The sequence below is a fragment of the Molothrus ater genome, chromosome 18, assembly GCF_012460135.2.
Source record: "Molothrus ater isolate BHLD 08-10-18 breed brown headed cowbird chromosome 18, BPBGC_Mater_1.1, whole genome shotgun sequence".
NCBI classification, from domain to species: Eukaryota; Metazoa; Chordata; class Aves; order Passeriformes; family Icteridae; genus Molothrus; species Molothrus ater.
This window is the reverse complement of record NC_050495.2, coordinates 2,545,293-2,572,490: the sequence shown is the minus strand read 5'-3', so window position 1 is coordinate 2,572,490 and position 27,198 is coordinate 2,545,293. Positions and strand designations below refer to the sequence as shown.

The window sequence follows — 27,198 nt, the reverse complement described above, 5'->3', positions numbered from 1 at the left end:
AGGCACTGAGACCATTTTTCCCTCTCTGATGTTTGTAGCATCTGGACCCTCCAAGTGCCCCGGGGTTACATTCCCAAAGGAGCACAAGGTCCTGGCTGCACTGTGAGCAGCCAGACCCAAGGGAAAGGGAGGGAAAACAAACAGCAAAAAGCTTCCAGAAGCTGCCTGGGCTCTGGACCCTGCTGTAGCTATAATGAGCTTTTCATTTGCCAAGAGCCCTCTCCCTCCTTCCTTAGAAGTCATCAAGCCTTTCCTAAAAGTCTTTATTCCCTTATGTGAAATGGGAAATGTTACAACCCATTGCTCTGATCAACTGCAAGGAAAAAATCCTTCAAAAAACTCAAACCCTACATTGTATTTGCACCCTCATAAGATTTTCAGGAACCTCACACCAGTCTATGTAAAACAGGAAGAGTCCCATTTAATTTAATATCACACAAAAGTAGTGGCAACCTGCTCCCCACACACATCACCCTCCCAAACCTCCCTCCTGCCTCCAGGCTGGGATCCCAGGAACCAGCAGCAGCAGCCCCTGCTGGGATTGCTTTGGGGTGGGCAGATCTCAAACAGCAGCTTTCAAAAGAGTCCATTTGGTCAAGTTCAGACTCCCCTCTGAGAGCAGTAAAACCGATGGGATTTTTTTTTTTTTTTAAGAGAAGGAAGGGAAAAAAAAAAAAAAAAGAAAAAGCCTCTGGGTGGGTTCAGCACCTGTGTATGCCAAAGGCACCTCATGTTTTATTCATGAGAATGCTGTCACCCCGTGAAGGTTTCTTAGTGACTCAGCCAGACAGGGTCTCTACAACCAGCTTTCAGAAGAATCTATTAAAAAAAACCAAAAAACTTTAATTCAGCTGTTAGATTAATATTATTTTCCAGTCATTTCTAGCCAGGTATATTTCAAACAGAGAGCTCTATGTCAGCTTCCACCTTGCCCCTTCCCATATAACTGTAGCAATTAGCACAGAAAAATTAGTCAATTATGCAGTATTTCACCTTAAATAAAGCAGCTCAAGAAATAAAACACCATTTAATTGGTAGCTGACAGCCAGAAAGGAACAGAGTGCCTCAGCAACGTGCTTAAAGTGTGTCTGAAATCCATTCCTAGCCCTTGATGGAAGCCTGTCCTTGTCAATGAAATCCACAATCCATAATAATGCTCAGTATTGTGCTTTCATCCTCTGTTTTATCAGAGCTCATCTGCTGATCAATGAGGAGTCCCACAGAATAACACTCTGAATTTCAATGTCAACACAGCAGTACTGTGGTAATGATCGAAAATATTTACATATTGCCTCATTGATCGTGGGGTGTTCTCTTCCAACCATCTGGCTACTGGGCATTCATCTTTTTTATTATTTTATTTTATTTTTTAGGCCTTTACAACTATTTCAAGCAGGTTATCTTGACAGTTAACTTCCAGCATTCCACCTGAATCAGGTTTTCCTGTTATTTTTAACCCAGAACATCAGCAACACCATTAATCAATTTCATCCCATCTCAGAGAACACAAAAATAATTTTCTGAACAAGGACAAACCCCCAAAAACCCCAGCAAACACCTGCTCCATGATGTGCCAATTCAGTACAAGGTCTCGTTTTTAATGTGACTCAAGGGTGTCACCATCTCAACAACAGATGAGTCAAATGGAAATCTGTCCCTGACTCCAACAAAGAAAGGCTGCCAGGGTTGTTTTTCCCACCTCCAGATGGAATTTCCCTTGATCCCTGCAGTGCAGAGCCCTGGGCACAGCAGCACAGGCCTGGGGTGATGCTCCCTTAGGAGCTGCTCAGGTTTTCTGAGCCTGGTGGTTCAGAGCAGGGGCTGCAGGGATAAAAACCAGCACCAGCCAATCTCCCTTCCCCTCTCCCACCTGAGCCATGAGTGCACCCCAAGAGCCCCCAGCCCATCCCAGTGTCTGCCCTGGTGATGGATTTGCTGCACCCTCCACCCCCCTGCAGGTCCAGAGCCCCACCTGGAGTCAGAAACTGCAGGGAGAAATTGGGATTTAGCCTCAAGAAAACCAAACAAAAGCAAAAAGCATCTCCCTGCAAAGTGCTCTGAGCACCAAGGTGCTGCACACCCAGCACAGCACAACCAGTTTCCACTCAGCTCTCATCTTGCTGAGCCCAGGTTTCCATGTAAAAATGAATTTTTAAAAGGCTTGGAAAAGCTTATCCATGTGCATTCTCCTAGGCAGCTTATGAGCAAGTTAAAATAAAATATGCAGGGAAGACTAACATCTACAAGATCTACAAGGCTGCTGCAAGAGACCTCAGCAGGGAACTTGCTGAGAATATTAAAAAGGAGGTTCTCAAACAGTTGTCAAACTGATTTCAAGGAGGTTTTTAGTGGCTCCAAATCTGTTTATAATCAGAAGCTGACACTCACGACTGCTGCTACCATAAACTTGATTTAGGACAAATGGGAGGTCTGAAAGCCAAAAGTATACTCAGTCTTTAAACCAGGAATTAAAATCCTCACTCTACCTGGTTTAGCTGATGATTTTGGTAACAACGTTTAAGACAAAGCATCACCTCATTTTTTTTTCTTTTTTTTCTCCAGTTCTAGTTTGATAACAAGGAATACAACACAAGTTCTATCAGCAAAATGACATTCAGACAACAAAAGACAGAGCAGGGAGGGGGAAAGTGCTCTGACATATCTGCCTTTGATAATACAGATGCTCCATTAGACAGTGAAATAAATCTCCCCTTTATGTCAAACTCCTTTTGCTGCTGGGGCACCTGTACAAAGGAACAGGCAGGAGCACAGAAAGGTCTTTCCTCTCCATCCTCTCTGCCCAGGTGTTTGGCAGACATGAGGCAGAAGATCTGACCTAAAGATACCCAAGGCACGTGAAACCATCTCTCCCTGCTCTAAACAAAAGCATAAATGAAAACTGGGAAGCCAGGGCAACACACAGAAGCTGAACAAAAAAGTTTAATCCTCAAGTAGGCTTGTCCAAATATGCTCTTTTTTTCCTCACAGTGACAGTGTGCTAGATGAAGGTGCCCTTCTGAAAAACTTATTTATAGGTATTAAATATAAGCAAAAGAGAGCATTGAAATTGTTCTAGTCTCAACAGAAACAGTTGTGCCCAGGCTAAACACATTTTTGAGGATATCTGATGGAAGATGTTTACTGTTTGTTGGAGTTAACACAAGGAACAATGTTTTACAAGCCAGAGACAGGTTAGACAAACAAAGAGTCCTGTGAGTCTGGATAAATGGTCCTTAAAAACAAGAGAGGGAGAACAAAACAGGGTATGTGATCTCTATCCGTTCACTTTGGTGGGTCAAAGCCTAAAAACCCCATGTCAAGCCTGCTCAAGAAATTAACAGGGAAACAAGGAAAGCAAAACAAAACCAGAGACAGAAATCTCAGGAATTTTAGTGTCTCTTCTGCTGAAATGTGCCTGCAGCATCTCCTATGTCTGCTCCTGGTTTACCCTTCTTCAAGACAGAAGTGATCCTCCACCTTTGCTTGTGAAGAGCACAGAGGATGTTACTGAGGAGATGGGATGGCAGAGAAGAATCAAGCAAGAGGCCTTCCTCCCCCTCCTGCTCTTCTCCACCAAATATCTCGAGTTATTTACATCCTCCTGGCCCAGACTCCCCCTCCAGTTTCACAGCTTGCAGTTTACTCTGCATTCTAGTGGAGACAACACATGCCTAGCTTCAGCATGTTCAGGCTGGAACACCCTCTGAACGTGAGGCCAGGTCACAGAGCCCACAGAGGGAAGGATTTCCAGATGCAGAGACAGGACAGAAAATCAGAGCCAGAAACACGAGGCTCCATCTCTCCACCACCCTGGAGAAATCAACCTGCTCTGTGGAGGAGACAACTTAAACAGCTTGGCAACGCCTACAGCTGGTGCTCAACCCCAGATCCAGTGAAAAGATGTAAATATTTAGATTTCAATTTCATCTCATATGATAAATATAAAATCTCTATTTCCTTCTTAAAAAAAAAAAAGGCAACATTAAAATAGGTAAGCCACCCACATAGAGAAAGTGATTCTACCATGTTTGTACCTTTAAAAGGTTATTTAAGTTATGGTATTGATCTTGAAACAAATTACAAGGGAAATTATTCCCAGGGAATTGTCCTCTGATGTATACAAAACATAATTACACCATGTTTATATACAAATGCATATGTGAAATTGTTTTTCTGTTCCTTCCAAACAGGTAGTAACTCATGGCAGCCCATTATTTTTTGTACCTCTCCAGAAATGCCCAGAGCCCTCCAGGTTTTGCTATGGATAACTCTGACTCCAACCCAAATCATCTGAAAAGAGACATTAAATGATCCAAACCCAACTCCTTATGAATACCTGTTCAAAACACAGCTGAAGCTAAACTCCTGTACCAGAAAAACCTGAAATCCTCCCATAACCTTCTAAAGCACATAATGGAATTAAGGCCCCTCTACACATCCAGAGTTAAGTCATGCAAATACCAAACTTCTTTAGAGCCAGAGATAAGGAGGCCTCGCCCTGCAGTGCCCAGATACCTCAGTGCTGATGTGATTACACACTCCCACCCTCCAAATTGGCTATCATGCCATTAAAATGCCTTCCCAGGTCACTGCTCTGAGGGTTAAGCCTGAATTAGTATCCTGAAGCTCCCTGATCGTTATGTAAGTGCCAGCAATCCGAACAAATCAGAGTTAGCTTCCCTGTCCACTACAGGAATCCCCGTCCAACGGTGAATTACAAATCTTTCAGGAGTGCATTCACTATTTTCCTCCCCAAGTCCTCACCAGCTGTGCCTTCCCAGCTCACAGCAAACCACCTCTGTGCCACTACTGGATTTTCTGGATCTCAGTTTCTTCCCCCCACCATGATGAGATCACAGACACTGCTGGAAAATCCCTGAGTAGAAATCCCAGTATCTGGTCTCCAACTGGAGACTGAACTGTTTAAAGAAAGCCATGAGTGGCAAATCACTTTCCCTCATCACATCAAGGGACACCCCCCAATTCACCTAATCCCACCTGTTTTCCTGCCAAGGAGAGTTTTAAGGTTTGTGCCCACACCCAGCACTCACCAAGCTCAGCTGTCCAAACACAAAGCCAGGACTGTAAAAGCTGTGCAGAGTCCTCACTATCCAAGGTACTCACTACTCGGGCTTGGGTTATTTTTGCTGGAAAACAACTGGAGGTCCACAGGGGTGCAGACTTCTGGATGTTGTAGGTCTTCAAATCTGTCTGAGGAAGATTTTCTGGAGGCTGTTTAAAGCCAGAAAAAAAAAAAATCTAATTTGCCGTTCTCAGCCACTGCCTGGGTCAGGAGAAGCCAAAATCAGCCTGTGCTGCTGCTGGGAGACTGAGAGTGCTGTGGGTGCCCCTGCTCCTATCAGCACTCCTTCCTCAGCCAGGTGTGTGTTTGTCCCTGCCCTTGGTGGCACCCTGGGCACACTCAGGGCGCTGGCATGTGTGTCCCTGCCCGGTGCCAGGTCCGAGGCTGCCGGGACAATGACCTTGGCACAAGGACAAGGGCCCCTGGGACAACGGCCCCGGGACTGCCAGGCCCCCACCCTGCACTGACCCAGCCACCACAGCCCAGGTCCTGCTCATCCTCCTCAGCAGCGCTGGCACAGCAAGCCCAGGGGCAGGAAGGTGCTGCTCTCCCTCCCCTTTCCCTCCTGGATGGCCTCTCCCTGCAAAGCCAGCACCTCCTCAGGTGTGGCCAAGCTCCCCAGGGTAGGTTTTAGCCCTGTGCCAACTGGATTTCTTCCCTGCACCCAGATTTGCCCAAAAACTCCACTTGCCTGAGCAACCTCTTATTTCTTCTCCCCTCCGAAGCCCGGCCCTGTGTCACACGCTCAGGAAGAGCTGCAGGAAGGGGAAGCAGCTCTGGCTCCAGATCCTGCCATCCCTCAGGAGGTCCCCTGCACCTCCCCTCCCTCCCTCCTTCAAAATGCAAGATCCCTTTTTCCAACTGCTTTCTAACTTCTCCAGTGGGATTTACTGAAGCATTTGGCTGGGAGCATCTAAGAAATATTAGTTCAATTAAAAGGAAAAATTGAAACCACCATCCAGTCACACCAGCAAACGCTCCTTCCTATGGAAAATGCACAAGCCTGACTTTGGGAGCTCTGTCTATTGACTTGGCATGGTGCTGATTTGAACTCCCTGTAGTGACAGGATCTGGGCCAGCCCCAGGCTAGATTGTTTTCTTCTTACATTAAGAACATCCAAATATCATCCATTACTTTGTTCATTTAAATTTTCCTAGGACTCTTGGCATGGACACCACAATTAGAGAAGCCACATTCCCTTTCAGTTCGTGGGTGAGCTGACTCTGCCCCAGTACAATCTTGTGGCACTTGGATTTCCTCCAACACCCAGGAAATAAAGTTATAAATAAAAAGTGTTTTATTTATTCTTTCCTCCCTCCCCCATTAATTATTCCATCTCCATTCACACTGAAAAACTACAGAACATTTTTGTTTATAAGATGCTTTTGGGCTCAAAATTAAATTTAGGCATATTTTACCAATTTGGAGAGATAAACAGAAATATTAATTGCATCACACCCTACGTCAGCCAGTTTTAAAATTAAATGAGAAGGCATCTTTACCATTTAGAGAAATTGGCTGTTAAGAAAACCATGGGTAGCTTTTTCCTTCTAAGAAATTAAAAATAAAGCAAAGCAACACATCGATGCCTGTTTCTAGCCCCTGCTCCTATTTGAGCCTCTAATAAGAGGAAGCCTAAAAGAAAAACACCTTAAAAGAAGAAATGTTTCTCAAGGGATCCTGCTTGTCCTGGAACAGGACATTATGGTGAATATGCATGAAAGGCATGAGTCAAACTGTACTCAGGAGCGAGCATCAGCTTTCACTTGCCATTTTCCAAAGCCTTCCACTCAGGCTGCCAAGACAGCAACTGAATGACAAGAGTTTTATTTGAATGCAGAGGGGAGATAAATGCTCCTTAGGACTAATTGGAGGAACCTTCTTTAAATTAGCTCACTTGAAGGATGTGCTGCTTCTCTCTTTGGCCATCTCGCAGAAGCAGTAACAATTTGTGAATAGAAAGAGAGTAATTTTTTAAATTCAAAACCTTTTAGCCCCATTGTCAGTTTTAAGTTTTGAGAATTTCTATTAGGGGGAAAAAAAAATCAGGACAAGGTCTTTCCAAACTGGTTGCTGTCAAGTAAAATGAGAAGTTAGATAAAACTCCCACGTGCCAGATGGTAAATCACAATAAATGCTCGGGCTGTTAGATGCACAACAAGCGACAAAGCATTGACACACACCATCAGCAGCAAACCCAAAATAGAAAAGATATTTTAATAAGAAGTTGTCATTTGGGGAAAAGATCCTCGTGAAGCTCATCAGAATCAAAAGTCATACACTGAGGGCTTCTTATTTTCTTCATCAGCTCACATAAGCCTGAAAACAGCCAACAATTTCAGGTGACTTACACTTGGCTCAGGGCTATAGTCAGCAAGAACCTTGGAGCTCACGATTTAGGCACCACTTCTGACCCTTTCTGCCAAGTTCTTAAAAAAATATTGTTAAAGGATACCAGGGAATTGTTTACTCAAACCATTATTGTTTCCTGAACACAGATGCAAGAAAAAGTTTTATTAAGAAGATAAACAGCTGCTACTGTACACGGTTTAGATGGCAGCAAAAGCATCTAAGGGCCATAAAGGGAATAGTAAGGGAATTAAAAAGCATTTTTATGCATGAAGATGGCTAACATCTGTACGTTCATTAAAGTGGTATCAACTATGCTTTTAATTAAAAGTTAGTGACAGAAACTTAAATATGATTAATGAAGCCCAGCAGCCTAGCAGAAGTCTGCTCCATCAAAAGCAGCACCAGCTGCGTTCCCAGCCCCGGCTGCTCCTTTCTTCCCCTCTCAGGGATTCTGCCACAACCAGAACACACTGCAAGGACCACGAAGCAGAAATCCTGAGACAAACAACAAGCCAGGACAAGTCTGCAAGAGCGCTTTCATGCCTGGCCATCCTTTACGCTGCATATCCCGAGGAGCCGTTCCAATTACCGAGCAGCACAAGGAGCTGGTTACCTGTCACAATGACCGGGAACTCAGAGATCCAGCGGAGGCACCAGGTCTGCCACAGGAAAAGAGGGAAAGGGCCGCCCTACAAACAGCAGCCTCCTGTTCAACAGTGGGTGGGGGGAAAACCCCTCGCCCAGAAGCCAGGGCTGAACTCTGAAAGGCAGGCAGTCGGCTTGTGTTACCCGGAGCACAACGCAGTCACGACCAAAATAAACCAGGCGATAAAAATACAGCACGAGCAAAAAGATGTGGGCACGGAACAGGAATCGGTGCCATCGGGGGATAAGGAGTCCCACAGCCACTGATATTCTCACATGCACTCAAACATCCGCCTATTCAAGTCCCGATGTCCACAAAGACTGATCTATTGTCACTTTCCTGTTCAGAGCTGAGCACTCACAGATTATGTCTTCAAAGACTGAAGACGCTTCCTGACATCAAATTTCCACTTAGCAGCTTCCAGACGCACAGAGCACAGAGAAGATGGAAGCTCTCACTTCAGAGTAGGTACCAACACATAAAGAAACTTTTTTTTTTTTTTTTTGCTAAAACACACAGCTAAAATAAACTTCACCTCAGTCGTGGCATTTAAAAGTGAAATGTGACAGGACTGACTTGTGTAGCTGAGCAGGGCGCTCCTCTGAGGGCCTCCCTGAATGATGCCCTCAGCTCCAGGCTGAGCATCTCGGTGCACTCTGGGCTTCTGCTTCTTCAGCAGAGCAGGAGAGGCTGGGGAGGACGTGAAGGAAGGGATTTAATCCTCCCACAGCTGGGCAAAAAGCTGGAGCTGTTCACGCTGTAGCCATGGAGCAGCAGCACGCTCCAGGATGGAGCACAGAGTTGGGGAACACAAGGCTTCTGTCAAGGGGCGGGGAGGCCAGGAGAAAGGACTGCCGGGCCCAGCAAAAAGAATCCCCTCTCGCAGCCCATCATCCAGCTGAGGAACGGGCATTCTGCTCTTTCCAAAGGGAAGAATCGCTTCCTCCCACTCCCGCAAGGAAAAGCACCGCCTGAGGAGCACGGCCAGCTCCAGTCACCACCCAGCATGCCCCGACACAGGGAGGTCTCGAGCCCCGAAAGCTCACGGGGCTGTCCCTCGGCTATAATCAGTCACCAGCATTTGTTCTTTGAGGCTGCTGCGGGTCTCGCCCTCTTCTCCCTCAGGGATGGGAGACACCCCCGGGTAGCCCCTCACCCCCTCCCCACGGCCAGGCCCCGTCCGAGGCCACCGCACGGCAAAACCTCCACCGGGGGCCTCTGCCTTGAGCCGAATTCGGTGAAATTCAAGGCTGGGAGATGCGGTACCGGAGGAAGGGGGCCAGGATGGAGCTCTCCCGGGGGCTGGCTCCGGCCCCGAGCCATGACCGCCCCGAACGCTCCGGGTGCCGCGACCCGGCAGGGAGTGTGCTCCGTCCGTCCGTCCGTCCGTCCATTCGTCCCCGGCTGTCCCCGCGGGCACGGAGCGGTGCCTGCCGCCCGCAGCCCGCCAGCGCAGGGAGAGCCCGGCACCGGCCGTGCCACCACACGCCGGACCCCGCGTCCCTGCCGTGCGGTGCCGGGCGCTGCCATGGCCGCGGGGCCCTCCCGGTCACCGACTGCTCCATCGGGAAACTTTTACCGCCGCATCCCGGGGGAGGACGGACAGCCCGGCCCCGCTGAGGCCGCGGCAGCCTCCAGGTGCCGGCCAGGACCCGCCGCGGCCCGCGGGGGCCGTTCCGTGGTCCCGGGAGGGGCCCCCGCCCCGCACCGGCCCCTCTACAGAGCCGCAGCCGCCCCGCGGGCCCGGCCACCCCAGCTCAGGTCCCCTCAGGCCCGCCGCGGTTCCCGCCCCCGCCGAGGCACGGCCGGGCCATCCCGGGGGCCGCCAGGTGTCGGTGCTCGCCCCGCCGCCCCCCGCCCGCCCTCAGCGCCCCCTGCCACGCACCGGCTGCTCCCGGCGCGGCGGCCGCGGCTCCCGCTGCTGCTGCTGCTGCCGATGCCGCCGCGGCTCGGCGGCTGCCGTTGCCTACGGGTCGCTGCCTGCCGGCATGCCCGCGCGCCGCTGGCATAATCCCCGGCGCGGGCGGGCCGGGCGCGGGCAGCTCCTCGCCCGCCGGCGCTGCCGCGGCGCGGGGACGGCGGAGGCGGGGGAAGGCGAGGCGGGCGGGCCGCCGCAGCTGCGGGGGAGGAGGGAGCGGGGAAGGCGAAGAGCCCCGCGCCGGCACTGCCCCTGCCCTGCCGTGGCACGGCGGCCGCGCGGATTTATCCGCCCGCCGAGCGAGCCGAGCCCCGCGCACCGGCAGCACCGGGAGCCGCCACTTCCTTCCCCGCGCCGCTCCGCGCTCCCTCAGGCGAGCGGGCGGGGTGAGGGCGCCGCCTGGCGGCCGCGGTCAGGAGCGCGGGGCAGCGGGACCGCCCCGCCGTGAGGGGAAGGAGCGGGGAAAGAGCCGGGGAAGAGCGGGGGAAGAGCCGGGGAAGAGCGGGGGAAGAGCCGGGGAAGAGCGAGCGGATGGTGCGGGGATCTCCGGGCTGGTACCGCCTTCCTCCGCTCCGGGCTCGTTCCCCCGCTCGCTGCCGGTAGCGGTGGCCCGCAGCGAGGGTCACGGCGCTCACCGAGCCCCAGCCCGCGCTCTGCCCTCACCTGCCCCCGGAGCAGCGCTGGCGATTCCTCGAGTTTCACTCTCTGCAAAGCTCAGTAGGGAAAAATGAAAATCTCAAAAAGTTCAGCGATCGCTTTATGCAGAAGCCTCAGGAAAAGACCCTGCGATTAAATTTACCGTGGCCTTTAAAACCTCTGTTAATTTCCTGCGGTTGTTTTTCATTCAGGATGCATCAGCAGAGCGCTTCTTCCCTCTCTGCAAAGTGCTCGCAGTTGTTTAACTGCTCCCTGCATTACCATTTAAGTTGTAGTCCACACTACAGCCTAAACCTATAAAACCTACAACTTCTTTAATTTGCTTTCTAGAGACGTGAACAAACAAATTTTATTTTCCAAAGTTTAAATCTCAGAGCTGGAAGAGTTGAAATGTTTATTATTATAGAGAAAAGTATGCTTGGGAGTGTCTTGCGAGGGCAGACTGAGGGAGAGGAGAGCCTGGGGCTCCAGGCAGGAGCTTGTAGATCTGGAAAGGCGATAAACACCAACATAGCTGGGAGGTGTCAGGTGAGAACACAAGAGGAAGATGACTAAAGTCCTCCACAGAGGAAGCTAAAGCCTCTCTGGTTATCTGGAAATCCTTATGTGTCCTCAAAGAGAGAACGAGGCAATTTTCTGGTGTTAAGGGGAAGTTGAAAGGGGATTAAAAACAAAAGGACAATGTCCAGCAAAGGGCAGGGCCGGCAGGCACTGAGCCTCCCTGTGTCCCAGTTTTTGGTGCTTTGGGTCTGATTTTCAGGAGCACTGAGCATTCAGGCCTCCCACTGATTTAATCTGGAACTGCAGAGCCTCTGCCCCTCTGATGAATCAGGCCAAAGGCACCACACTGAACAGGTCACACAGATAGCTGGGAAGGTTGGCCTAGAAGTTTACTCAAAGCAACACTTTTTTCCCCCCCTTCAGTGTTATAATAGAACAGAAATAGCCTAAAGAGCTCCGACAGATGGAGGAGGACTTTTGATTAAAAAATAAATTCTGACTCACAATTCAGTTTTCTGGATGTAATAAAAAAGAGTCCATGAATATGAATAGTGCTGGAGAGAATGGAGATGAAGGGAGGTTACAAGGAGAGGCAGTGAAAGAGCTGAGCTGATTTACCTACTTGCCTCTAATGTCTGTCAGGAAAATTCTTTGGTTTTGCTGTAGCACTGATGAAAGAAAACAAGACCATTACTGGACTCATGAATTGTTCCTGTGATGGATTCCTTGGAAAAATCCTGCTGGCTGACTGATATTTCTGAAGAATGCTTTAAAATTGTACCTGTTAATAACAGAATAGTAGGAAAAGTGCAGCTGAATCGAGTTATATAGGGAAGAAAAGATTACTTTTTCCACCCCTCACCCCTTCTAAGTAAAAATTACCAGTGAGAACATGGAATGCCATCAGAATTGTACATCTGTTTGTGGAGACTGAGAATACATTGGAGCAACTCCTCTCCAAGCATTCAGACCCAATTTCTGCATTTTAGAGTAAAGGAGTAAATGAGAAGCTCCCATCCTTGACTTCTCCCCAGCTCTGATCTTGCACTGGGAGTACCCACAGGGTTGCAAAAACTACAGAATTTCTGAAAAGACCATGCATGGGTTGGACAATTCCTCATCAAATATCTTAAACCACAGCACTCTAATTTTAGAATCAGACCTTCTCAAGCTTCCTTTATGACAGCTATTCTGGCCCTGTAATCACATCATTGGTGGCCAAACATCTTGAACAAGGACAGAATTTGAAACACACAATATGATTAAAACCTACATTATCTCTGATGTAATATCCCAGAGCCTATTACTGTACTTGGGCAGGAGGAAAGAATCTAATTAAACATTTATTTAATATTAAAATACAAACCAAAATATCAATGTTGGACAGTAATGCAACAACATGTCAACTGGCAAGTATGTATTTTTTTCACCAAGAAAAATTAATTTATGTTCACAAAGACATGAAATGTACACGAACAGAACACTGGCACAAACCCCAGCCTGGCACAGGGAACCAGTAACTTCAGGGAAGGAGTTCCAGTCCTGGAGTGTCAGCTGGAGCTGAGTTGTTCCCTGGGAGGCAGGAGGCTGCTGCCAGGTGGATCCTGGCACTCACAGTATCAAAACACCCCTCATGGGACTGCTGGGAGGCTTCACGTCCACCAGGGAAGGATGTGCCCGCCCCAGGCAGCCACGGTGCGAGTATTGCTCACAGTTCTGTCCCAAGGACAAACACCCACGGTAAAGGTTTAAATGAAAAGGATTTACCACACAACAGTGGTTCTCTCCAACTCAGGTAACTCATGTTGCTTTTTGTATTAAAGTCCAAAATCTCCTCTTGGCTAAGGAGGTATTTACATCACACCATAAATATTTATAAAATGGTGGAGGAAAACCAAGTGCAAAAGGGCAACACTACCATTTTTTTTTCTGAAAACAAGCTGCCTTTTAGTTTCATATTATAAATTGAATATCACTATTTAAAAATAATTAATATTTCTAAAAATATTACAATACAGGATAAACATTGATTTCTCAGGTGTAACAAAATACGTTTAAAATAGAGGTGGCTGTTTGAAGTACAAAATATTGCTGTTTGTAAAGGGTAACATGGTTGCAAAACTACTTTTCAGGGTTTATAAAAATACAAAACAATTTGCATTTACTGAGTGCATCATTATATATTAGTGCAAAAAAAAACCCCCTATATTTGCAGTCAAGAACTGTCAAAGATTTGCAGAGGTTCTCAAAACATGAAATCTTTTCAGAGTCATTCGTATTAACCCCAAATCTCTGTTAATTCTTTCCAAACGATCTTCCAGGGCTTCCTAAAAGGAGGAGTTAAAAGAAAGAACAAAAAGCATTAATAATGTATCGTGAAATCCAATGATCCTTCTAAAATTAGGAAACTGCTATCATTCCTATATTCCTGGTATCTCTTTTGAGGCCTTAGGTGCATTGTTATCACCCAAAAACCAGAGCCAGACCCACAACCTTGTCATGTTATTTTTATGTATTTTTTGGCTTTTTTAACACATGACTTACAAAACTCCATGAGAGAAACCTGACAAGAATTAGGACAGGCTGATAATTAGGAATATTAGGCATATTTAGGAAATAAGCATATTTAGGAAACAGTTGATCATTGTAATGAGTGGCAGTATTGATTTACTGGAATGCACTTTTAATTTCAAATTGATACATTGGTAACACACCCTGGGATCACAATTCAGGAAATGCTGACATTGAAGGCTTTGCAGAGACCTCTATAAGATAACTTTGAGACTTGTTTTTCTTAAAAGAGTCTGCAGAGTTTTCCACAGACAGCACTTCCCTGTATTCCACCTAAACCAGTTATTTTTACCTTCTTACTTTGTGCTTTCAAGGAGACAATATCCAACCAAACAAAAACGAAACCTTTCCATTTCCCCTACAGCACAACACCCTCTCTGCAGCTTCAGGGATCTATTTCATAGTCACTGCATTTTGTTAATGCATTGCCTTTATCTCCCTCTCAGTTTTAGCACAAGAACAGACTATTCTTGCAGTAATTTGGCAAAATGCATCCCATGTACAAAAAATAGAAGATATTAAATAATATAAAAACCAATATAAAAATTCCCACAGTAATCACACTCACTACCCAGAGGATCTTTCCTCTACATTATGTATTCTCAGTTGTGGAAGAACAGAAGAGAACAGTAATACAGAGAAGCTTTTTCACCTGATTTAGTTTTGCTTGCAAGGTCATTCTTCCACCAGAACAAGGGATTCGGCTGAGTGCAGCCTCAATCTAATAACAGAAAACACTTCAGCTGTAAATTAGTTTCAAGAGCCAATATGAGCCTTCCTAAGTCCTCTTACAGAAGGAGAGGTGAGGTGTATGGATCACAGCTACATGGAAAGTTTTGTTCTTTAACACCATAATACTGTGCCAACCCCCACCCACACTGGGTTTGTTACAGGGACTCTCCTTTTTAAATTCTCCTTTAATGAATTTAGGGACAGGGAAGGACAATGGCACATTCCTGATGTGACACTGAAGTTGTGCATGAATTTCAGCCACACATTCCATGGATAAAAGGCTCCATCCCTCACCCCTCAGAGAACAATTCCTATTTGTCACAACTTGAAAACAAAAATAATCTTTGCCTGTTGCTTTTCGTGAGTCAGCTCATCAAAAAGCCTCTCAGTTTCAGCCAGAGTGGGAATCCTTGCTGTGTACTTGAAGTCTTCCTCACAAGGTGATTGCACGGCCTCGTGTCTCTGGCTCCTCTCCTCCCAAGCTGCTGCTGCTTTCTTCATTCCATTACTGACAGATTCAGTACAGGGGCTCTGCCTGACACCTGAATGCTGCCTTCCTAGCAACAGAACAGTTGAATAGTTTTATTTATTTTGTAATAATCTGGGAAATTGTTACACAGGACAGAAAAAGAAACTAATGGCAGCATGAGCAGTGTGGTTTTGGCAGCGCATGAGCCAAGGAGAGGCAAGAGCAAAGCCTCAGTCCTTGCCTTGAACAGCTTCCCAAAGGAATGCAAAGCATTTGTATGGGTCATCTTTAGGGGATCTTTGAAACACAGCATATTTTTTGGTTAACAACCAGATTCCTGTGTTGTACTAATTAGGAATTACTTTTACTGGTAAAGTATCACCAAGCTGACTGGTTGTCATGCAAACACCAGTCTAAGTAAGAGCACGGATAAAACCAAAAAGCAGAACATGGTGACAAGGACTACCTAAGTGAGAAAAGATCAACCATTTCAAAAAATCTGAAACAACTGGTTTTATAAGTTACTCTTTGCTGTCCATAATGCAATGTTTAGCAATAGGATTTTATTAGCATGACTCAGTGTGTACATCTTAATATAGACCCCACTAAGATATGCATTGGATAACTGAGTTAAGCACAGGGAAATGTATTGCCCTTCTTTCTCAATTTAATTATTTTTCTTGTTCCACTGTGTTTGTGCACGCACACATATACATAAAAATAAAATTCTGTATGAGTAGGATTTCTCTGTCTACAGGAATAAGGCAAGATTTAGAGGACTTTTAAAAGTTGGACTTCACAGAGTAAAGAGTCAGCTTTCTAGTTAAGCAGCTACTACCACTGTGGAAAGAATTGTGGTACAAAAATAAAGAACAGTTCTCCACTTTGACAGATTACCTTCTACATCATCTAGTGACTGAAACTGGAGCCTTTTCCTTGGATTATTGTGCTGTAAAGTAGAAGCAGCACCAGTTTCCAGGTCATCTAGAAGTATATCAAACCTACAGAGCAGGAAGCACACAGCAATTACTTGTTAGCAGTCATGTACCAAGCAATACATTCTTTTCTACTTTTTCACCTTTTGGTTGAATAAACAATTTTTTTTAGAAGAAGACTAAGTCTTCTAAATCCTGTTCAATCATTCTACATTTTCTTTGCCAGATTTTAAGAAGCACAACTTAGCTTTATAATCAGAAATCTTCACAACTCATTTTCAAGGATATTTAATGAACAAGAAACAGCAGCATGAAGCCTGGATAAACATCCTGCTGCTCTAAAAATGATCAGAACACAACCAGACTCTTACCTTGTCACTGAGTTTTCATTTCTGCTGAGCAAATGGCTGAATCCAGGAGAGAGGTTTTCCTTGGGAGATCGTTTTGGGCTGTATGTCACAGACACTGGTGCCAACATTATCTCTCTTCTTGCTGCAAAAGACAAAGAATGTTTATGTACCTCAAACTCCCCAGTGCAGTACCTCCCACTGGTGTGCTTGCAGCTTCCAACAGTGCTCTTCAAAGCTGTCTGCATGTTTATCTACATTAGATGAGAAGTGCATCACAACATGCAAAAATGAAAATAAACTTAGAACCCTCACGTATTCTGTGATTACAGACATGACTTTTTCAGACTGCCAGAACAATGCAGAAACCCTGTCCCTATTTTTCCATTTTCTAGAGCAGCCTTTCATGATTTGATTCTGCCTTTTGAGGGACACAAAGCAAAGCTGAGCAAGGCACTGACTGGAAGTGTTGGATTTCCTGTTGGCAGGAGGAAGGGACGATGACCTCTGGCCAGAGGGGGAGCTGAACCGTTTGGGTCTGTGCTGGTCTCTCCCTTTCTCTGGAGATCTGCTTGCAACCAAAGAAGGTTCAACAAACCCCACAGTCTGACGTCGAGTTGATGGTTCTAATGAAAAGAAAAAAAAAGTTCTCATATTAATCAATCTTTTTCAGCACAAGAATTCACAAATATTCCCCTGAACTGAGCTTTTTATCCCTCACATCAACGTCATTTGTGCTGTTCTGCTCAACCTCTCTTTCCTACTCGGAACATGAAATTCATGTTTCATTTAACTCATGAAAAAGGATCTCTGCAGTGTGTGAGAGAGAAATTATGCTGAGTAACACAGCTGAACAGAGAAACAGTGGAAATCAGGGCAAAAGCATCTTCTGGGAAAGGCTGAAGGACCTGCCTGAGGCCCAGAATACAAGATTTTCAAAAAGACTCAGCATTTTCTCTAAATCAGCATTGTTACAGCTCAGGGCAGTCCCAGTCCCTCAATTCCATTCCCATAAACACCATGGAAACTGAAGTGGATTTGCAGCAGCCAGACCTTGTTAGGACTCCATTAACTGTTTATAAATACTGAGATATTCATAGAAAAGGACACATTAACTAATCTTCAACTTGAGACCTAACAGTAACCTCTGCATTCCCCTATTCTAAACAAATCACTAAGATATCTAACTTTGAATTTTCTTAAGAGAACCCCACAAGTTTGCATGCCAAAACCTTTTTTATCCCAGCACTGAAGCCTGGTGGACTTGAATGCTGAGAATAGCAAAGCCAAAAGACATGCAAACAGAGAAAAGCCAGTAAAGACATGTTCAGGAATATAAAAATAAGAGTTACTAGCTGGTGCATCTTCTTTTTCTGTCTGTGTACCCCAATCTTTAAGGGTTTTTCCTTCTTCAAGTTCTTTAAAGGCTTTTATAATTGGTGCTTCAGACATCTCATTTTCTTTCTTTCCTATTGTGTTGGTTGAAGAGTCTTCCTGTGAGGAGTCTTTCTCAGGAGGAGAATGGTGCCTTGAATAATATGAGGTGGTGGAAGGAAAAAAAAAATCAAGTATTTTATTTTATTTCATATACGCAAACAGGAACAGAATAAACAAAAAGCGTGGAGAATTTTAGTCCAGATTTTAGTTTAGTTCAGGTCTCAGAAACCAACTCACCTAGAAGGAATATAGGTTTCTTCCAGCCTGTTGTCTTTGGGGCTCTCCTGGCCCTCCAAAGGCTGCCCAGTGAAAATGGAATATTCAGCTCCTGGTATCAACCACTTTCTCCTGCTGACATCAGGAGTTCCCAACTTGCTGTGGGAATAAAAAGCTCCAAAATTATTAAAGGCTTTGGAGTTTGGGAGTGGGGGGGGGGGTTATGTTTGTTTCTGTTTTGTTTTTTAAGAAAAACCTGTGATTTATTCCAGTAAACAGAAACAAATATACAATAAACTCGTAAATACTGTGGGAAAAGTAACTGCTTTTAAAAACATGCTTGCAAGGTAAAAATAGAATATTTGGGGGGAAAAAAAAGCCATATGTTGAGGTTTCAGTCTAAATTACACAATCTGCTCAGAATGCAGAGCTCCACAAAGATCTTCGTGTAATTTAATGCTGCTTACTCAGACCCAGGTTTGGGTTGCAAGTAGATCTCAACTAATTAAATAAAAACATTTGGTGGAGATTACTGCAGTAGTTCAGAGCATCTGATCCCAGCTTTCCTTTGGACAACAATTATTAGAAAAATAAAAAAGAAAAAAGAAAAAACAAGAAAAAGCCAGCGTTGATAACCCGAGAGTGACAAATATCAACTAATAAGTATCAATTAGTAGACCATCATCTTGAGATATCAAAAGAAAAATGTGATTTCTATACACAGGAAAGCAGATAATTAGGAAAAAAAGGGGACTTGTTTACCCAAGCTATGAACTAGAGGCACTATTGTGTAAATCTTCCTGCTGGGCATTCAATTGGAATGAGGCTTCCCTTGAGCCTCTGGGATCAGTTAGGGACAGATTAACTTCTAAATCCACATTGGCTCTCACATCCCCCCTCCCTGATGAACATGGTCTGCCCTGTCCAGGCCTTCCTTTTTTCTGTTCATTGTTGACAGGGCTGGTTCATAAATATTAAAAGAGCTCTAAACAGAAATCTGTGTCTTTAATATATTAATACATACATATTTCTGTCCTCATAATCACCAAAATTCTGATCTCCCCTGTTCCACACATCCCAATGGACATCCCCAAACCACATTAATTGTCATTAATATGGGCTCCAGAGCATCAGTGCTGAAATGGGAGACACTGACCAGGCCAGAACTGAGTAACAAAAACCAGAGGGGGGACAAAGCTTTTCAGGCCTTTAAAATGGGATAAAAACCCCTCAAACAAACAAAAGCAGAGCACAGATCAACTTGACTTTCCTTAACATAAATCCCAATTCAAACCAGAGTGTTCATTCTAACTGAACTTCCTCTCTGCTCTCAGGTTACCTGTACAAATTCTATTTAGAACCACAGTGAGCAGGAATCAGCCTTTCAAACCAATGACACACGAGGAAAACCTCCAATGCCTAACTGGACTATCAGATGAATTCCCAAGATCTTTGTGGAGCTGGGAATTCAGCTGAGACCCAGCAAACACTGCTTTGTGAGGAGCAGGCACAGCTGGCAAGGCAGAGATGCATTAGCAGAGTATTCACTTGGGTTTAAGAATTTCTTGGCGCATCCAACCTCTGGATTACATCACGTGTGTTCAATCCAGTTCAGCCCATGGACTGACCTCATCTTGATCCATTTTTAGCCAAAACATGTCCAAAGCTATTCTAAAACACATTGTTTTCATGTCTTCATGTTCACTTACTTGGCACAAGAGGTTCTTAAACGATTTTCACTTATATGGCGAAGCTTCAGGGCGTTTTCGTGTTCCACCTGCTTGAGCTGAGCTTCAAGTTTTAAAATTGTCCTTAAAAAGATGCATTAGGAGATGATTTAAATGGCATAAAATAAACATCATATTTCTTAGGAGTTTAGCTCATTTTATTCAGATATTCTGGATGAAGCAGGAGAACAAGAGCAACTGCTGCATTTCTGTCTATGCATCTCTACCTAAATATGGATATAAATATGTATTTGAATTGGAAGTTAAATAAATCAGGTAATCTGGCCAGAAAGACAGGACCAGACAACACTGCTGAGGAAGCAGAGAAGTAGAAAAAAATGCATATCCTAAATTAATGAGATTTGTAGTTTGTACCAGTAGCATGAAGCAACATGAAATGCTTCATAAAATGTGATTAAACTTGAAAGATCTACAGCCCTCACACTCTGGGAGCAGACATTTAGCCCACAGTTGGTATTTCATATTGTTAAAACAATAATAAGTTTCACAGTTACCTTTTCAAATCAGAAATCTCTGTGTTTGCATCCAGCAATTTGTTTTCAGTTGTATTTAATGTATCCTACGAGGACACAAAGAAAAATGTAAAAAGTCCAGAAACTGCAGAAGTGCATTAAATAAAACCCAAGTAACTCCACATCAGTCTTGGAAACAACACATCAATTACACCTTCCTAGTTCAAAGGGTCCATTAAATTTCTTCAGCTTTGACTTTGCAGTATTTTTGCTGCCTACGACTGGAAAATAACAAATTCCAGTTTCCTTCCTTTTCCCTCCAGGACTCCGAAGAAGAAAGTTACCAGTAAAGATAAATATGGATCTTTCTGTTTGAGCTTTTTCAAAATATTTCAGTTAATTCATCTGGAATATTATCAGAAAGTTTGCATGTTTAGGTTTTTAATTATCCACTGTGTGCCTACCTTTACTCTTTCATGTTCTTTTCCAAGGGATTCGTATTCTCCTAAGAGCTAAAACAAAACAAAAGAACACCAACCCACAGTGAGACCACAGTCAATTAACAGTTTTGTTGGCTGCTGTAAAATCATCTCAACAGCTTGGCTAACACATGCAGAAGCACTACAGGGGATACAAAATGTACTTTAATAGTATTTGTTGACTTCTTCTTATCAACATCTTCCAATTGGAACAAAAAGTTATAGACAGGACAGGAGGAGACAGAGCTACTTATAGAATGTATTTCTAATTTTCAAATTATTTGTCTCTAAAGAAACTGAATGAATGAACCAGTTAGATTCCTCAGAGACTTGAAAAGTGAATTTGTCTTTTGAAATTTCAATTGTAAAAAAGAAGTTAAAGCATGAAGTAGCTCTTCCAGCTAATACCCATTCTGCCAGTCCATTTAAACATTCCATAAAGCTCTTCCTAAACAATCAGAGGAGCAATTCCTTAGATTCAGACTAAAATCACACACAATGAACAGTTTTAGCAAGTTGGGATGAGCTATGAAAAGTTTAGTCCATCTCCAATAAGCTTAAGAGAGGAAAAATTACTTTCTAAAATTTCATGCAGTATCTTCAACCTAGAGTAATAAAATTCCTGAGACAAACTATTGCAAGGGTTACCACATCAAGTCTACATTTGCTGCCTTAAATAATTGTTTTTAAATATCTTTTAGGTCCACAGTGCCCTCCAACACCCAGCCTAGTAAGGAGCCAGCTGAGGAATTTCTGTTTTCTTGTTGGGCCTTAAGACTTCCCAGCTGTAAACTCAGAGTATTTTTCACACCTGGACTTGCTGCCACCCCCCTGCCAACACCAAAGTCCATCTCCTTACTCACATTTTGAAACATTTTGTTTTCTTCCTGGAGCCTTGTGTTTTTATTGTCAGATAACTTGTAAGCCTTCTCAAAAGCCTCCTCCAGCTCCCTGAGGCGGGACTGCAGGCGGCTGATGGTGTTGTCCTTCTCCTTGTGGCTCGTGCGCATCTCCTCCAGCCGCTCCTGCAGCGCCTTGGAATTGTCACTGAGGGCATAGAAACGCTCCCTCCAATCTGCCTGCAGGACAGCAAACATCCTTTAGAGTGTTTGAAACATCCTTTTTTCCTGGCAGTTTAATTATTTCTAAGATTATTTTTAATTTCAATGAATTATCTTGAAATCGCCCGCACAGAAAACAAGGATACACCTGTACATGAACTAAACAAGATTTTTGCTCATTTCTTTGACTTGGAAAGAATGAAAATGAAGATTAAACCCACCCAAAATGTATTTATTGTATAGATTTTAAATATCTAGAGGTGAAGCCTCCAATCCATCTGATAGACTTACTTCCCAGCATAGAAAAATGCCTAAAGAAAGTGGAATTAATCTCTGCAGGTCTAACTCTGATGACAAAGTTCAACTGTAATGACAAAGTGTCCTGGGTTTTGACTAATAATAATTATCTGACTAATAATCAATTAATTAATTAGAATAATAATTAATGCAGGTATGCATTAATTTATGCACAAGCAAACAGGTCTGCCCTAGCTAGAAAAACAGCAATATACCTAAAGAGGGGTTTTTTGCCCCAGCGTGAGATTTCTTTTATCACCAATCAAGTAAGAAAGTAATTAAAACAAAATAAATAAATAAAGAAAATTAAAGAGGAATGGGACAAACACATCCCAGTATTTCACTCTTAGACTTTGTTTGATCCCTGCTAACCTGAAAAAAAGTTCACAAGCAACAGTGATGATGATTCAAGTAGGGAATCCTAAGAAACTCAGGTAGGAAAGTCACTGTGTAACATGTGGGCTGATGTTATAGATTAAGGGAAAGGTTTTAAGGTTAAAAATAAAAAGAGATAAATATGGAAACACTGATCAACTTATAAATGAAAAAGTTAATACTTTTACCCTTTTACTTAAAAAGCAACTTGATTTAAGAACAGATACTTACCACTTGCTTTTCTAGTTGATTATTCTTACTTTCAAGGGCTTTTATGTGAGCACTTGCTTCATTCAGAGCTGAATCTAACTGGTCACACCTGTTTGGAACATAGAGATTACACCAAGCTCTTGAAATCTACAAATAATAAACCTACATTTTATAGCCTTTTTTCCTTCCTCAAGCATCCCCACAAATTTTGGTGCCCAGTCTGTGATCTCCTCCCACATTTTTCAGCCCCACCAGTGTCTCTGCTCAGAAGGGCTGTGGTGGACTGGGATGAGAAGGAAACTGGGAATACATAAATTTTGTGCAGTATTTCAGCTGTCTAAATGTGCAATATGTGTTTTAACTGTCAATAATTATACAGAAATCACATCAATATTCTCTGTACAGCAAACACTCAAGCTGTAGATAATGGAATGCACAGCTGGGGCACCCAGACTCCAGGGTAAAGGCACCAATGAACCAGGACTGCTCCTGTGAGACCTGTGGTTGTGACATGGAAGGTACAGGAGGATGATGCTCACCAGCATGACAGGAGAGCAGAATCTTCCCAACAAAAATCATTCCATTACAAATTGCTCAGAGTACCTCTGCCTGCCAGCCATTCCTGAGGGAAGCTTGCACTGGCTCCAGGAAAAAACAGGTCAAACAAGAACTGTGGTCCAAAGACCACATTTACTGTCTAACAATAGTGAGCTGATCTGCACAGAAACATGGAATAGTTCAAGTTGGGAGGGACCTTAAAGCTCATCCAGTTCCAATCCCCCTGCCAAGAGCAGGGACATCTTCCACAAGATGAGGCCCCTGCCCAACCCCTTAACCAGGGATGGGGCAGCCACAACTTAGCAACTGCATTAAATAATGCAAAGTTTATATTTAAGAGGGAAATGTTAGTATCACAGATACATGAAATCTTCAGAACTGAAGAGGGACATAAACTGTTCGAGACATTGCAAACAAGGCTACTCAGTCTTGAAAATATACAGAGCACCACCTAAAGAGAAAGACAAGAAGGACAAACAGTACCTGTCAGCAAGGCTCTGATTGATTTGCTTCAGCTCCTCAGATGCAGCAGTTCTGTGGCTGGACTCCAGCTGCTGTTTCAAGCTCTGGATCTCAGAGTCATAGTAAGCTCGTAGATCAGCGATGTGTCGGGCGTGCTTTTCCCTCAGGCTCTGCCTAATCCTGTTTTCAATATAAGAATTTTAGAAAATTCCAGCCATGCACACGATCATGTGGATTAATTTGTGGATTCTGGATTCATTTGGACATAATGAACTCAGCACAGAAATGTCCCTTACAAAACTCTATTTGCATTGAACCTAAAGCAAAGACAGCTTTGTCATCTAAGGCAGAGAAGTCTTCGCATTAATAGAGATAAATATTATGATTATTATATACAAATTTATACAAACTAATATACAGGTATATAAGTATATACAGGTATATATGATTATTATATACAAACACAAAATAAAGCTTTACTTTTTACAAGCCCTCATACATGGAATATGCCTGTCTGCTTGTCCAGTGTAAATCATCAGAGCTTCAACAGTGAATGGAAGATTTTTATTTTTCCTAAGCACAGTAAATTCTGTGCTTCTCTGCATTGGATTCTAGAGTAAAAAAAAACTCTCCCCAGAACTTTGAAATTCTCTGCCTAAATGAACTCCCTCACACAGCCTATGAGAAAGGATGTATTTTTATTTTTATGTATAAAGAGACACAACCAAGAGAACTCACGTATTTTGTTTGGCTCACTACCATTGTTTCGTTCCTTTCATGAAAGTACCAAACTTTTGACTCTTAAAAAAGAAAAAATTACTTACTTAGACATTACCACAGGATCTTCAAGAGATGCCACTGAAAGGCTGTAATCTGGCAAAGTGCTGTCAGCACACTGAGTAAGAGAAGATGGAGTTAGAGTGAGAGTTTCTTCCTCCTCAGCGTTGACAGAATGATCATTGTCAGCATCCCTGGGAGCCACTGGGAAGGGAGACCTGGCCCTGTTTTCACTCTGGAATGGGTGATTTCTCCATAGGTCCAAGTGCACAGCCCTGCTGCTGGCAGGGTGTGCTGGAGAATCATCCAGCTGAGGTGAATGACTTGTCTGTGAAAAAGAGTCTGTGTCACAATGACTTGGAAATCCGGGCTCTGCCATAGAGTCTGGAGAAAAGGGAGCAGAGTCTGCAGGAGTCCTGAAAAAACAGAGTCCCTGGTTCTGCTGGCCTGGCTTCATATGCAGGGTCGGGTCCAACGTCAAGATCTAGGAAATAAGTTACAATGCTAAAAAATTGTGATTTAACTCCATTTACAAGAACAAGATTTATCTCAAGGCATCAGTAAACCATAGAACATACTGCAGGTATTATACTGAATATTATTACAATCATTTGGAAGTGACAAATAAAATGTCACTTCTGCAACACTGAAATGACAAAATACATTCCCAATAACTGCAACTTGAGTTTCTAAGTTTCCATTAATAAAGGACATATCCAAGATCTGTAGCTTTCTAGAAAAGCTCTGAAATTTCAGTTATGCAGCCTGGAAGATTATGATGTCTGCCTGTGTGTTGAAACAATAACTTTGCAGGGTTACAAAAGCACTTCATCAATTACCTAAACAGTACAGACACACAGCAGCCACCATTCCTGAGTTATGTCCAGGACTGAGAGCTATATAAAAAATAGATATGAGAAAGAATCATTTCCACAAGCTGTGCCTGTTCTGTTCCATGGGTGGAACAAACCCTGGCGCTGCAGTTCCAGGTGCAGCTCAGCAGCTGCAGCCCCAGCAGCAGCGGATCCGTCCCTGCGGCATCCTCAAGGTTGTGCAGCAAAGGTGTTTCTCTGCTCAGGCTGTTCTTAGAGGTTCTCCAAGCTGGATCCTTTCCCAAGCTGCTCAAATTGCTGTTCCAGCACAACACTGGAGGTGGCAGCAGGGGCCAAGCCGTGTGAAACATGCCCAGCACATCCTCAACTGATCCGTGAAGTAAAGAAATTGATGTTACCTCTGGTGGGTGGCTTGGCTGGGAAGAAGGCGTAAAACTCTGGTCTGGCAGCTGCTGGTTTTGCCTTTGTCTTTTATGATAAATATCCTTCAGTGATGACAACTTCCTTTCATCAGCAGAAGACAACTTCAACAGGCAAAATTGCTACATTACTTCTTCTGAACACAATCCTCCACCCCCAACAAAGATAAGCGAGTTCTGGGGTGGGTTTAGCTAATAAAGCAGCTCAGAGCACACAGCTTCACTCAAGCTAAAAAAGGGTTTTTAACAAGGCACATGCACCTTTAACATACTAATTAGTCACTCCTCATCTCCTATACACAGCTCCTTTTGAATGACAAAAGGTCAGTAAATTTCAAGGGAGGTTAGTGGGGTGCAGGAATAATCCCAGTCTCTCTTATAAGAGACTGAGATAACAAAAGAGTTCTTTCCATCACAGGCAAACAGCAAAGACAAAAAGCAACTACATAATAACTTTTAAACATGTACAAAGTTTACCTGAACTGGTGATACTTTTGTGGAGAAGACATCAGGCAAGTCACTTCCGAAATTCTCTGGCAAAGTGTGATACATCTCTTTTTCATCTAACTTCCAGTATGAAAGTCCTGATGAAAAAAAAAATACCAGAAGAAAATTAATTCTACAGATGTCAAGCTGGCAGCTCTAGAACAGGAATCCAAAACCCATTAGTAAAATGTTATTTGGTCAGTAACAAGAATGGTACATTAGTTATTTGCATTTACTGCTCAAGGATGTCATTAGAGCATTTATTACCAGGCCAGGAGTTAGAAAATCTCAATGCAAAGCACAGGCAACATAATCAGTCTCACATCATCCAGCACCAGGGATAAAAGCTATAAATCAGTTCAAATACACAGATTTGGTGTTCAAGGGGCAAATCCTCATTTACCATGAATTTACATTTCTAATGATTCCAGTATAGCACTTAAAACTGGCACCACCCAAGGAACAATGCCAGGCAGCCACCTGATATTACAAACTCTTCACTTTGTGCAGCACTCTGCAGCATGCAAAGACAAACTACCAGGACTAAGAGGGATGGCACAAGAGGAACAGACACAGCCTCAATCCCACTCCAGTCTCTTAAATGTGTCCCTCTCTCAGTGGCTTGTGAAGAAGCAACAATTATACAGAGTTTGCAGGGCTGCATCTCTGTGCCCCTGCTTGTTACTGAAATGAATCCACCCTGTTATGATCAAAATATGTGAATTAGTTGTCTGGCTTTGATAAAAAACCCCAATAACCACAACCCCCAAACCCATGCAAATCCACCACCAACCACCCCTCACATACACCCCCAAAAGCACAAAGCTAAGCCTTACCAAAACACCAAAAAAGCAACCCTCTCCCCAAATTAAAGAATCACCAGGTTACACACTGCATTATTCTGCTCTTGTCTATTTACACAGTTAGAGAATCATATAGAGTCTACATGATTCTATAACTGTGTAAACAGACAAGAAAGAATAATGCAGTGTGTAAAGAAATTCTGCCTCTATTACCATCAACTCCTGTAATTACCACACCATTGATGCTAATGTTTCATATCCTACCATATTAACATTAATTCCATTATGAAACAGCTTTAAACACAAGGTTCAGCTTTGAAATGCTGAGAAATTTGGAAAAACATCCCAACTGCTGCACGTCCTACATCTGCCA

The 27,198-nt window shown here is 43.8% G+C and overlaps 2 protein-coding genes across 10 annotated transcripts in view; both read right to left on the bottom strand.

Moving 5' to 3' along the window:
- Window positions 1-10,269, bottom strand: part of PITPNM2 (phosphatidylinositol transfer protein membrane associated 2) — a 126,251-nt gene extending 115,982 nt beyond the window's left edge. For 5 of the 6 annotated variants that reach the window (XM_054516751.1, XM_036393080.2, XM_036393081.2 and 2 more), the window contains exon 1: window positions 9,968-10,269. The gene's annotated coding sequence lies outside the window, so the exon portion shown is untranslated. Of the gene's footprint in view, window positions 1-5,051; window positions 5,140-9,967 lie in introns of those variants that run through there. The other variant, XM_036393078.2, reaches the window with a different exon arrangement.
- A 2,219-nt stretch (window positions 10,270-12,488) lies between these two features.
- MPHOSPH9 (M-phase phosphoprotein 9) overlaps window positions 12,489-27,198 on the bottom strand; it is a 23,783-nt gene continuing 9,073 nt past the window's right edge. For 3 of the 4 annotated variants that reach the window (XM_036393274.2, XM_036393275.2, XM_036393279.2), the window contains 17 exons: window positions 26,014-26,120; window positions 25,516-25,641; window positions 24,332-24,768; window positions 23,529-23,687; window positions 22,509-22,596; window positions 21,408-21,623; window positions 20,530-20,577; window positions 20,108-20,172; window positions 19,575-19,676; window positions 17,887-18,024; window positions 17,565-17,740; window positions 16,674-16,838; window positions 16,237-16,357; window positions 15,828-15,931; window positions 14,810-15,018; window positions 14,382-14,450; window positions 12,489-13,485 (listed from right to left, as the gene is read on the bottom strand). In XM_036393274.2, the coding sequence (XP_036249167.1) occupies window positions 13,384-13,485; window positions 14,382-14,450; window positions 14,810-15,018; window positions 15,828-15,931; window positions 16,237-16,357; window positions 16,674-16,838; window positions 17,565-17,740; window positions 17,887-18,024; window positions 19,575-19,676; window positions 20,108-20,172; window positions 20,530-20,577; window positions 21,408-21,623; window positions 22,509-22,596; window positions 23,529-23,687; window positions 24,332-24,768; window positions 25,516-25,641; window positions 26,014-26,120 (2,432 nt within the window). In that variant the 3' untranslated portion in view covers window positions 12,489-13,383. The remainder of the gene's footprint in view (window positions 13,486-14,381; window positions 14,451-14,809; window positions 15,019-15,827; window positions 15,932-16,236; window positions 16,358-16,673; window positions 16,839-17,564; window positions 17,741-17,886; window positions 18,025-19,574; window positions 19,677-20,107; window positions 20,173-20,529; window positions 20,578-21,407; window positions 21,624-22,508; window positions 22,597-23,528; window positions 23,688-24,331; window positions 24,769-25,515; window positions 25,642-26,013; window positions 26,121-27,198) is intronic. The other variant, XM_036393276.2, reaches the window with a different exon arrangement.